At 47.4% G+C, this 11,486-nt stretch overlaps 7 gene segments (V, D, J or C); 4 read left to right on the top strand and 3 right to left on the bottom strand.

The window, feature by feature from the left end:
* Nucleotides 1-6,614: 6,614 nt before the first annotated feature.
* On the top strand, nt 6,615-7,013 carry LOC131570814 (Ig heavy chain V region 914-like; the record flags this gene model as incomplete). The annotated part of the segment is given in 1 exon segment: nt 6,615-7,013. A coding segment is annotated over 1 exon segment (399 nt), but the record flags the coding sequence as incomplete, so codon positions are not given.
* Nucleotides 7,014-7,474: 461 nt separating this feature from the next.
* LOC131570813 (Ig heavy chain V region 6.96-like) lies at nt 7,475-8,008 on the bottom strand (the record flags this gene model as incomplete). The annotated part of the segment is given in 1 exon segment: nt 7,475-8,008. A coding segment is annotated over 1 exon segment (534 nt), but the record flags the coding sequence as incomplete, so codon positions are not given.
* Nucleotides 8,009-8,025: 17 nt separating this feature from the next.
* On the top strand, nt 8,026-8,742 carry LOC131570812 (immunoglobulin heavy variable 3-23-like). The segment is given in 3 exon segments: nt 8,026-8,128; nt 8,221-8,660; nt 8,704-8,742. Coding segments are annotated over 3 exon segments (582 nt in total).
* A 169-nt stretch (nt 8,743-8,911) lies between these two features.
* Nucleotides 8,912-9,475, bottom strand: LOC131570811 (Ig heavy chain V region 914-like). The segment is given in 2 exon segments: nt 8,912-9,345; nt 9,406-9,475. Coding segments are annotated over 2 exon segments (504 nt in total).
* Nucleotides 9,476-9,549: 74 nt separating this feature from the next.
* On the top strand, nt 9,550-10,062 carry LOC131570810 (Ig heavy chain V region 914-like; the record flags this gene model as incomplete). The annotated part of the segment is given in 1 exon segment: nt 9,550-10,062. A coding segment is annotated over 1 exon segment (513 nt), but the record flags the coding sequence as incomplete, so codon positions are not given.
* Nucleotides 10,063-10,312: 250 nt separating this feature from the next.
* On the bottom strand, nt 10,313-10,824 carry LOC131570809 (Ig heavy chain V region 3-like). The segment is given in 3 exon segments: nt 10,313-10,333; nt 10,383-10,717; nt 10,818-10,824. Coding segments are annotated over 3 exon segments (363 nt in total).
* On the top strand, nt 10,823-11,277 carry LOC131570808 (Ig heavy chain V region 914-like). The segment is given in 2 exon segments: nt 10,823-10,862; nt 10,940-11,277. Coding segments are annotated over 2 exon segments (378 nt in total).
* The last annotated feature ends 209 nt before the right edge of the window (nt 11,278-11,486 follow it).

Genomic DNA, 11,486 nt, shown 5'->3' with positions numbered 1-11,486 from the left:
TATGGCCCAAAGGGGCGGGGCCTGCGGCAAAGGGGCGGGGCTCGGCGGGAAAGGGGGCGGGGCTCGGCGGGAAAGGGGCGGGGCCTGGCCCTGGCGCCGCTCGGGGTAATTAGCGGGCGGCGGTTAATTGGAGGGCTTGGCTTTGGCGATCGATGGGTCGATTGCTTTACCGGGTGCGTGGTTTATCGCGATTATCCGACGCATTAATTAATTAATGGGCCCGGGTTGATGGCGATGGCCCGATCCGTTAATTAATAGATCTGGGTTTATCGCGATTATCCGACGCATTAATTAATTAATGGGCCTGGGTTAATTGCAAGGGTCTGAGTTGTTAATTAATAGATCTGGGTTTATCGCATTTAGCCAACTCATTAATTAATGGGCCTGGGTTAATGGCAATGACCCAATCCGTTAATTAATAGATCTGGGTTTATTGCGATTATCCAACTCATTAATTAATTAATGGGCCTGGGTTAATGGCAATGACCCAATCCGTTAATTAATAGATCTGGGTTTATTGCGATTATGCAACTCATTAATTAATTAATGGGCCTGGGTTAATGGCAATGACCCAATCCGTTAATTAATAGATCTGGGTTTATCACATTTATCCAACGCATTAATTAATGGGCCTGGGTTGATTGCAAGGGTCTGATTTGTTAATTAAGGGGTCCCGGTTAATTGCAGATGTTCCGTTTGTTAATTAATGGGTCCCAGTTAATTGCAGGGGTTCGATCCATTAATTAATAGGTCCAAGGTAATTGGAAGAGTCTGATTTATTAATTAATGGGTCCCAGTTAATTTCAAGGGTCTGATTTATTAATTAATGGGTCCCAGTTAATTTCAAGGGTCTGATTTGTTAATTAAGGGGTCCCAGTTAATTGCAGGAGTCGGATTAATTAATTAGAATTTCCCAGTTAATCGCAGGGGTTCGATCCATTAATTAGTAGGTCCAAGGTAATTGGAAGAGTCTGATTTATTAATTAATAGGTCCCAGTTAATTGCAAGGGTTCAGTTCATTAATTAATGGGTGCAGGATAATTCCAAGACTCTGATTTATTAATTAATAGGTCCCAGTTAATTGCAAGACTCGGATCCGGTAATTAATGGGTCCCAGTTAATTGCAAGAGTCTCTTTCATTAATTAATAGGTCCCAGTTAATTGCAGGCATCCATTTCATTAATTAATGGGTCTGATTCATTAATTAATATATCTGAGATAATTTCAAGGGCCTACATCATTAATTAATAGGTCCGAGATAATAGCAGGGGTTGGAGTCATTAATTAATTGCTCCCAGTTAATTGCAGGAGTCAGATCCATTAATTAATTGGTCCGAGATAATTGCAATAGCCCGAGCCATTAATTAACACATCCCAGTTAATTGCAAGGCTTGGATTTATTAATTAATATTTCCCAGTTAATTGCAGGGGTTCAATTCTTTAATTAAGAGATCCCAGTTAATTTCCAGACCCCAATTAATTAATTAATGGGTCTGAGTTAATTGCAATGCCCCAATTCATCAATTAATGATCCGAGGTAAATTCAAGGCCTTATTTCATTAATTAATAGATCCCAGTTAATTGCAGGAGTCCATTTCATTAATTAATCAGTCCAAATTAATTGCAGGCACCCAAATAATTAATTAATAGATCCGAGCTAATTGCAGGGGCCAAATTCATTAATTAATAGCTCCCAGTTAATTGCAGGCAGCCATTTCATTAATTAATTGGCCCAGTGTTAATTGCAGGAGTCCAATTAATGCATCCTGATTAATTCCAGGCCTGTGGTTAATTAATGGAGTCCCTAGCGTTGATTTTAATTAATTAAATAATTAAAGGATTTTAGTTAATTGCAGAACTCCATTAATTAATTGGCCTACTCTGATTAATTGCCATTTATTAATTAATGCTAGTGTTCCTTTAATTAATTAATGGATTGAGGTTTATCACAGGAATCCCTTTAATTAATTAATTAATCGGTGTTATGTTCATTAATTAATTAATTGATCACGGTTAAGAGCTATAATTAATTAATGGATAATAGGGGGATAATAACCGGAAATACGGTAATTAATTAATTAATGGATCAATCTGGATTTATCACGGCGTTCTAATTAATTAATTCATCGGGATTAATAAAATCAATTAAATTATTAATTGATTCATAAAGTTTATTAAACCCAGGCATTTAATTATTAATTAATTAATTAATAAGAATTATTTAGGAATTTATTGAGTAAAGAATTTATTATTGGCGAATTTATTATTGGGATTAATCGAGTCAATTAATTAAATAATTAACCACAATTAATTAATTAAACAACTGATCAATTAGGAGACGAGGAGCGCAGTTAATTAATTATTAGATAAGCGGCGGATAAACTAAAAACCCCGATGAAATAAATAATGAGGGGTCGGAATTAATTAATTGCGATTAATGGCCGCGAACGAAGGGCGGGGACTGGATCGATGACGTCACCGGGTTGTTTTGGCGGGAACCGGAGCGCGCCATTTCCCGCGCGGCCGCGGGGGGGCGCAGCGCCCCCGCAAATTCGCGGATTTTCGGCAAAACCGCGGAAATTCCCCCAAAAAAACCAAAATTCGGGGCCGGGAGCGGGCGGGAATCGCGGCCGGGGCTCCCGGCTCGGGGCCGGAGGGGAAAATTCGGGGAAAAATCGGAAAATTTGGGCAAAAATGGGAAATTTCATGGGGTGAGGTCGGGGATGCTCCCCCGGCTCTGGATTTTCAACGTTTTGGCCCCAAAATTCTCCGGGTTTGGCCCCAAATCCGCACCAGGGGCGAAATTTGTAATTAAAATAAATTAATTATTAATGAATTGGATTGCTCCTAATTGACAGCTCGTTAATGACCCCCAAAACCCCAAATTTTCATCATTTTTGGCCCAAAATTCTCTGATTTGGCCCCAAATCCGCACCAGAGCTTCCAAAGCGCCTCAAACCCTGTAATTAGTCCCAATTAACTCATTAATTAATTGGACACTAAGTAATTGTAGGCCTCCTAATTGACAGTTAATTGACAACCCCAAAACCCCCAAATTTTCACCATTTTTGTCCCAAAATCTCCGGATTTGGCCCCAAATTTCCACCAGAGCCAAACCCTGTAATAATCCCAAACAAACTCATTAATTAATTGGATACCTCCTAATTAACAGCCCATTAATGACCCGAAATCCCCGAATCTCTCCTTCTGTAAGGATCATTTAATTAGAATTGCTTAATTACGATTATTAATAGGTGTCAATTCTTAATTGGATAGTTTAGGATGGGTTAATCGGGATCGTTTAATTAGGATAATTAATAGATGTCAGCTGCTAATTGGGTAGTTTGTCACAAAATGTTGTCGGCCATTTTGTGCCTTCTAATTGAAAGCTGATAATTAATAATGAAATATTGAAAATTAATAGTGAAGTCATGATAGCGAGACTGTTTTACATTAAATAATATTTATTATTTATTAGAGCGTGGCACATATTATTTATTTTAATAAAAATATTTAAAATATATTTTATTCTAAATATTAAAATAAAAATATTATAAAGCAAAATATTTAGTATAATATAAATAATAAAACAATTATTATGATAAAATGTTACAATGTAAATATTATAGTATAAACACTTTATTAAAATATAATCTATTTAAGTACAATAAATAGCATTTTATTAATATAATAGAAAAATTTATTGTATAAGAATTAATTCCATTTACTCTTTATTATGTTTATTATGTTTATTATTATATTTATTATATTTATTATATTTATTAAATTTATTGTATTTATCAGTTATTAGAAATTGATAATTTATGTTATGCATTATAATATGACAATATTATTGTTTACTCCAATATAATTTATTCTATTTACTCTTTATTACAATTATATTTATTAGAATGCATCATTTATTGTATTTATTATAACAATTCATTGTTCACTATATTATAATTTATTCAATTCACTCTTTATTACAATTACTGTATTATTTATGTAAAAATAAATTAAATTAAATTATAATTTATAATAAAATAATATTATAATTTACCATTTATTTATTTATTATCATATAAAACAATTTTTTTCCTAATAAAATTTATTATATTCATTCTTTATTATATTTATTATATTTATTAAATTTATTATTTATTAGAAATTGATAATTTGTGTTATGCATTATAATATGACAATATTATTGTTTACTACAATTTATTCTATTTACTCTTTATTTCAATGATTATATTTATTAGAATGTATAATTTATTGTATTTATTGTATTATAACAATTCATTGCTTACTGTACTCTAATTTATTCAATTTACTCTTTGTTGTAATCACAATATTTATTATTTATTAAAATCCATCATTTATTATAATTACTATATTTATTATTATAATTTATAATTTATTTTATTTATTTTGACAACAATTCATTGATTACTGTATTAAAATTTATTCCATTTACCCTTTATTAAAATTACTATATTATTGATGTAAAAATAAAATAAAAACTCCGAAAATTTTTAATAAAATAATATTATAATTTACCATTAATTTATTTATTATCACATAAAACAATTTATTTTTTTAGAATTAAATTTATTATATTCATTCTTTATTATATTTATTATATTTATTATATTTATTATATTTATTATATTTATTAAATTTATTAAATTTATTAAATTTATTTCATTTATTGTTTATTATAAATTGATAAGTTATGTTATGCATTATAATATGACAATATTATTGCTTACTACGATATAATTTATTCTATTTGCTCTTTATTACAATGATTATATTTATTAGAATGTATCGTTTATTGTATTTATTATAACAATTCATTGCTTACTGTATTAATACTTATATTAATACTGTATTAATACTTACAGTATTGCTTACTATAATTTATTCAATTTACTCTTTGTTGTAATCACAATATTTATTATTTATTAAAATTCATCATTTATTATAATTACTATATTTAACATTTATTGTAATTTATAATTTATTTCATTTATTATGACAACAATCCATTGGTTAGCATATTAAAATTTATTCCATTTACCCTTCGTCACAATCACGATATTACTGATGTAAAAATTAAAATCAATGAAATTATAATTCATAATAAAACAAAGGGGGCGTGGCCAGCTGGAGAAAGGGGTGGGAGGAGGGCGATGAACCCCGAGGGTCCCAGTTTGGGGCGAAGAGTCCGGATTTGGGTCAGTGCTGAGCTTCGGCCCCACCCCCACCTCCCAATCTTGATGAATTTTGGGGATTTTGGACGTTCTGGGTGCGCCAGAGCCCCGGGCAGGGGCTGCAGTGGCTCGCGGGGATCCACAGCGATGGTTCCAGCACCTTCTACGCGCCGTCGGTGCAGGGCCGGGTCAGCATCTCCAGGGCCAACGGGCAGAGCTCGGCGACGCTGACCATGAACAGCCTCAAGGACGAGGATTCCGGATCCTATTTCTGCGCCAAATCTGATGATGGTGATGGTGGTGGTGGTGGTTTTATTGACGATGCCCAAGCTGTCCCCATCCCCATCTCCTCATCCCCCCCTGTGTCCATTGCCAGACCCTTCCCCCAGACCCCCAGCCCACACCCAGCCCTTGGCCATTGATCCCAACCTTGCTCTGCCTCGGCCCCGATTCTCACCCGCTGACCCCAAACCACAACTCCTGACCCCAAATCTCCACTTTGTGCCCCAAAATTTTGCTCTGAAGGTCGGGGTTTTTGGCCCAGGGTCCCGATTTAGGTCAGAATTGGGGTTTGTGTCAGTGGTGGCTGCTCTGGGCCAGCAGCGCAGATTTGGGCAGAGTTGGGCGAGTTCAGCCCAGGGATCCTGGCAGAGGGGCCGGGGCGAGCCCAGGAGCCAAAATGGCCCCGAGTGGGCCCCGAGCTGAGGTGTGGGGCCAGGAGCTGAGAATGTGGGGCAGGGCCAGGGCAGGGTTGGGGCACGGGGACAGGAAAGGGGTCAGGGGCTGGGGACTGGGGGAAGGGGCTGCAAAACAGGGACAGGGGGGACACGGTGAAGGGGATGGGGTCAAAAGGATCAGCAGGAGCAACATTTCCAGTAGCAGTGGTTTTGGCACAGAAATAGGTGGCGGAATCCTCGTCCTTGAGGCTGTTCATGGTCAGCGTCACCGAGCTCTGCCCGTTGTCCCTGGAGATCGTGAACCGGCCCCGCACCGACGGCGCGTACCAGGTGCTGCCACCAGTGTTGATGCTTCCAACCCACTCCAGCCCCTGTCCTGGTCGCTGTCGAACCCAATCCATTTCAAAACTGCCAAAATCGAACCCGGCCCCTCGGCAGAGGAGGCAACGTCAGGGACCCCCCGGGGGGCTGGAGGTCCCCCCCGCACTCCAGCAGGGTCACGGCCGCCCGGAGCCCTGCGGGACACGGGGGAGATGGGGATGGGGCCAAAGCTCTACCCTTGACCCCAATCCTGACCCTTGGCCCCAAACTGGGACCCTTGGAGTTCATCCTCCTCCTCACAGGTGGGTTCTGTCCCTTTTTCAACCTGACACTACCACCCATTCATGTCCACAACCAATCAGGTTTCCCATCCCCATCTCCCCTGTGTCCCGCAGGGCTCCGGGCGGCCGTGACCCTGCTGGAGTGCGGGGGGGACCTCCAGCCCCCCGGGGGGTCCCTGCGCCTCCTCTGCCGAGGGGCCGGGTTCAGTTTTGGCAGTTCTACCATGTATTGGATCCGCCAGAGACCCCGACAGGCGCTGGAGTGGCTCGCAGGGATCACCAGTGGTGGCAGCACCGCCTACGCGCCATCGGTGCAGGGCCGGTTCAGGATCTCCAGGGACAACGGGCAGAGCTCGGTGACGCTGACCATGAACAGCCTCAAGGTCGAGGATTCCGGATCCTATTTCTGCGCCAAATCTGTTGATGATGGTTCTGGCTGGGAGACTGTTGCCTATCGTGTTGACCCCGTGTCCTTTAGCAGACTGCACAGAGCTTGCGTGAGCTCCATGGGCGATTGAGGCGTAACAGCTGGAACTGCTCAGTTGTGATGGGACAGCAAAATAATCTCCTGTCTGCTGCCCTCCACCCCACAGCTTCTCTCTGTAACCCCATTGGTCACTCCTCCCTGACCCTCACTGTTGGGCACGTTTGGGTCCCCCTGTACCCTGTAAAAGGGGCTGGTTTAGCCCGTGTGACAGGAGAGGAGCTGTGCCTGGAACCCCTCACAGATCCCTCAATGAACCATGGCTGTGGATCCACCAGGACCTCCCCTGCTCCTCTCTGTCCGTCTGGTTCTGCCCCAGCCAAAGGCGCCCTAGTGAGAAAACTGCTGGAATCCTGAGAGCTGAGAATCCCTAACGAGCTGGAATCCTGAGAGGTGAAATCACTAAAGAGCTGAAATGCTGAGAGCTGATAATCAATAATGACCTGAAGTCACTGAGCTTGCTGAGATGGCGGCATCTCTGAGCTGATTGGCTGTTCAAGCACTCTGTCGCCCAGAGTTACCCAGATTGGCCACCATGGCTCGGGGATCAGCCCAAATCAGATATCTGGGTCTTATCAGGGCTGGGACACGGGGACAGGAACGGGTCAGGGCTTGCGGTGTGGGGGAAGGGTCTGGGGAACGGGGACAGGAGGGGAGCAAGGGCACGGGGACGGGGACAAAATGATAAGCATCAGCATAAGCCCAATTATCACCGTAAGCACGCTTGGCACAGAAATAAACAGCGGAATCCTCGTCCTTGAGGTTGTTCATGGTCAGCGTCACCGAGCTCTGCCCGTTGTCCCTGGAGATCGTGAACCGGCCCTTGACCGACGGCGCGTAGTCGGTGTAAGCACCATCGTACCTGATCCCCGCGACCCACTCCAGCCCCTGCCCGGGTCTCTGTCGAGCCCATTCCATTTCAAAACTGCCAAAACTGAACCCGGCCCCTCGGCACAGCAACGTCAGGGACCCCCCGGGGGGCTGGAGGTCCCCCCCGCACTCCAGCAGGGTCACGGCCGCCCGGAGCCCTGCGGGACACAGGGGAGATGGGGATGGGGCCAAAGCTCAACATTGACCCAAATCCGGACCCTGGGCCCAAACTGGGACCCTTGGAGTTCATCATCCTACTCCTCCTGCTGCTCCTCCCAGGTGGATCCCGCCCCATTTTCCAGTTTGACACGCCCACTTTGAGGCCCTGAACCAATCAGGTTTCCCATCCCCATCTCCCCTGTGTCCCGCAGGGCTCCGGGCGGCCGTGACCCTGCTGGAGTGCGGGGGGGACCTCCAGCCCCCCGGGGGGTCCCTGCGCCTCCTCTGCCGAGGGGCCGGGTTCGATTTTGGGAATTTTGGAATGTACTGGGTCCGCCACAGACCCGGGCAGGGGCTGGAGTGGCTCGCAGGGATCAGCAGTGGTTCCAGCACGTACTATGCGCCATCGGTGCAGGGCCGGTTCAGGATCTCCAGGGACAACGGGCAGAGCTCGGTGACGCTGACCATGAACAGCCTCAAGGACGAGGATTCCGGATCCTATTTCTGTGCCAAGGGTGCTTATGCTGGTGGTGGTGCTGCTGAATATATTGAAGAGGGCCGTGGTGGATCCATCCCCATCTCAGGGTCCCCTCCTGTCCCCACAGCCCCAGACTCTTTTTCCAAATCTCAGCCCTTGACCCCATTCTTGACCGTTTGTCCAAAGTCTCCCCCATTTCCACCCATGGTGACCACAGGCCCCAAACCCCGACTGGTTCTGCACCAAACCCGATTGAGTTGGTGCCACATTTTGCCCAATTTCACCCCAAATCTCGGCCCTTGGGGCACTTTTTGGGGACCAGGGTGAGATTTGGGGCCGAGAGTTGAGTTTGGGGCCAGAGCCAGGGCAGGGTTTGGGGCCAATGGGCAGCGTTGGGGCAAAGGGGGCGGGGCTGGGACAAAGGGTCAGGGGTGGGTCAGGGGGGTTTGGGGAAGGGTCTGGGGACAGCTGGGGATGGGGCCAGGACCCCAAACACCAACCCAACCACCGGGAGCGAAACCAATGGCATGGGCGGCATTCCAGCCACCATAGGAATCCTTGGCGCAGAAATAGGATCCGGAATCCTCGTCCTTGAGGCTGTTCATGGTCAGCGTCACCGAGCTCTGCCCGTTGTCCCTGGAGATGCTGAACCGGCCCTTGAACAAATCTCCATACTGGGTGGTGCCACCAGTGCTGATCTGTGCTACGAACTCCAGCCCCTGCCCGGGTCTCTGTCGGTACCAGCCCATCCCAAAACTGCCGAAACTGAACCCGGCCCCTCGGCAGAGGAGGCGCAGGGACCCCCCGGGGGGCTGGAGGTGCCCCCCGCACTCCAGCAGGGTCACGGCCGCCCGGAGCCCTGCGGGACAGAGGGGAGATGGGGGTGGGGCCAAAGCTCAACATTGACCCAAATCCTGACCCTGGGCCCCAAACTGGGACCCTTGGAGTTCATCATCCTCCACCCAGGAGTGTCCCGCTCCGTTTTCCATCTGGCCATGCCTGCTTTGAGGCCCTGGACCAATCAGGTTTCCCATCCCCATCTCCCCTGTGTCCCGCAGGGCTCCGGGCGGCCGTGACCCTGCTGGAGTGCGGGGGGGACCTCCAGCCCCCCGGGGGGTCCCTGCGCCTCCTCTGCCGCGGGGCCGGGTTCAGTTTTGGGAGTGTTGACATGCTTTGGATCCGCCAGAGACCCGGGCAGGCGCTGGAGTTGATTGCAGGGATAAACACCAGTGGAGGCACCTGGTACGCGCCATCAGTGCAGGGCCGGTTCAGGATCTCCAGGGACAACGGGCAGAGCTCGGTGACGCTGACCATGAACAGCCTCAAGGACGAGGATTCCGGATCCTATTTCTGTGGCAAATATGCTGGTGCCGGTAATTGGGATGCTGCTCCAGTTTATCCTTTTGGCCTTTTCCCCGTTCCCCAGACCCTTCCCCAATCCCCAGCCCCTGACCCCACTCCTGACCCTCTGTCCCAGCCCTGCTCTGGCTCTGCCCCAAATGTCCCCTCTGGGCCACACTCAGCGCCCTCGTTCCCCAAATGTCCCCGAAATGTCTGCATTTGGGCCCAAAGTTAAGATCAGGGATCAAGAATTTAAATTTTTGCCCAAAATTCCCAATATGAGGCCAACGGGCCAGATTTGGGTGGGTGGCTGTGACTCGGTGACCGCAGGGGAGATTTGGGGTGAAACTTGACAAGTCTGGGGGCAATGGTTGGGATTGGAGGGACGAGGCTGAGCTGAGGGTGAAACCGGCCCTGATTTGGGGCCAGGAGCTGAGATTTGGGTTCAGAGCAGGGCAAGGTTGGGACAAAGGGCAGGAGTGGGGTCAGGGGTTGGAGGGAACGGTCTGCGGGATGGGGACAGGCGCGTCCCAATAGCCGGCCAATAGCACCGACATTATAACCACCAGCAGCAGCACCAGCAGCTTTGGCGCAGAAATAGGATCCGGAATCCTCGTCCTTGAGGCTGTTCATGGTCAGCGTCACCGAGCTCTGCCCGTTGTCCCTGGAGATCCTGAACCGGCCCTGCACCGACGGCGCGTACATGGAGCTCCAGCCCTCCTTCCTGATGCTCCCGACCCACTCCAGCCCCTGCCCGGGTCTCTGGCGCACCCAGAACATGGTGATGCCGCCAACATCGAACCCAGAGGCGCGGCACAGCAACGTCAGGGACCCCCCGGGGGGCTGGAGGTCCCCCCCGCACTCCAGCAGGGTCACGGCCGCCCGGAGCCCTGCGGGACAGAGGGGAGATGGGGATGGGAAACCTGATTGGTTAAGGGCTAAAAGTGGGTGTGGACAGCAGGAGAAATGGGAAGGACCCTCCTGGGGGGCCCAGCATGAGCAGCAGGAAGAGGATGGGAAGGTCTGAGAGTCCCAGTTTGGGGCCAATAGTTGGGATTTTCTGGGTCAATGTTGAGCTTTGGCCCCATGCCCATCTCCCCTGTGTCCCGCAGGGCTCCAGGCGGCCGTGACCCTGCTGGAGTGCGGGGGGGACCTCCAGCCCCCCGGGGGGTCCCTGCGCCTCCTCTGCCGAGGGGCCGGGTTCAGTTTCGGACGAACCAGTTTTATTTGGGTTCGCCAGCGGCCTGGGCAGGGGCTGCAATACGTTGCAGGGATTGACTATGATGGATACACCAGGTACCCGTCATCGTTCCGCGGCCGAGTCAGCATCTCCAGGGACAACGGGCAGAGCTCGGTGACGCTGACCATGAACAGCGTCAAGGTCGTGGATTCCGGATCCTATTTCTGTGCCAAAACTCCTGAGGGTTATTCTGCTGCTGCTGTTGAGTGAAGTGACGGTGGTGGTGCTGGTTATGGAGCATTTAGCCCCGCCCGAATCGCTGTGTCCCCAAATGTCCCCATTCCCCAGACCCTTCCCCAAAGCCCAGCCCCTGACCCCATTCCTGTCCCAGCTCTGAACAGGTTCAGTCCCAATCCTCAGCTCTGGGCTCCAACGCTCAACCAAGGTCCCCAAACCTGGGTGCAAATGGTCGAGATTTG

This window comes from Ammospiza caudacuta, chromosome 39 (genome assembly GCF_027887145.1).
Source record: "Ammospiza caudacuta isolate bAmmCau1 chromosome 39, bAmmCau1.pri, whole genome shotgun sequence".
In the NCBI taxonomy this organism is placed as follows: Eukaryota; Metazoa; Chordata; class Aves; order Passeriformes; family Passerellidae; genus Ammospiza; species Ammospiza caudacuta.
This window is presented reverse-complemented; position numbering and strand designations above follow the sequence as displayed.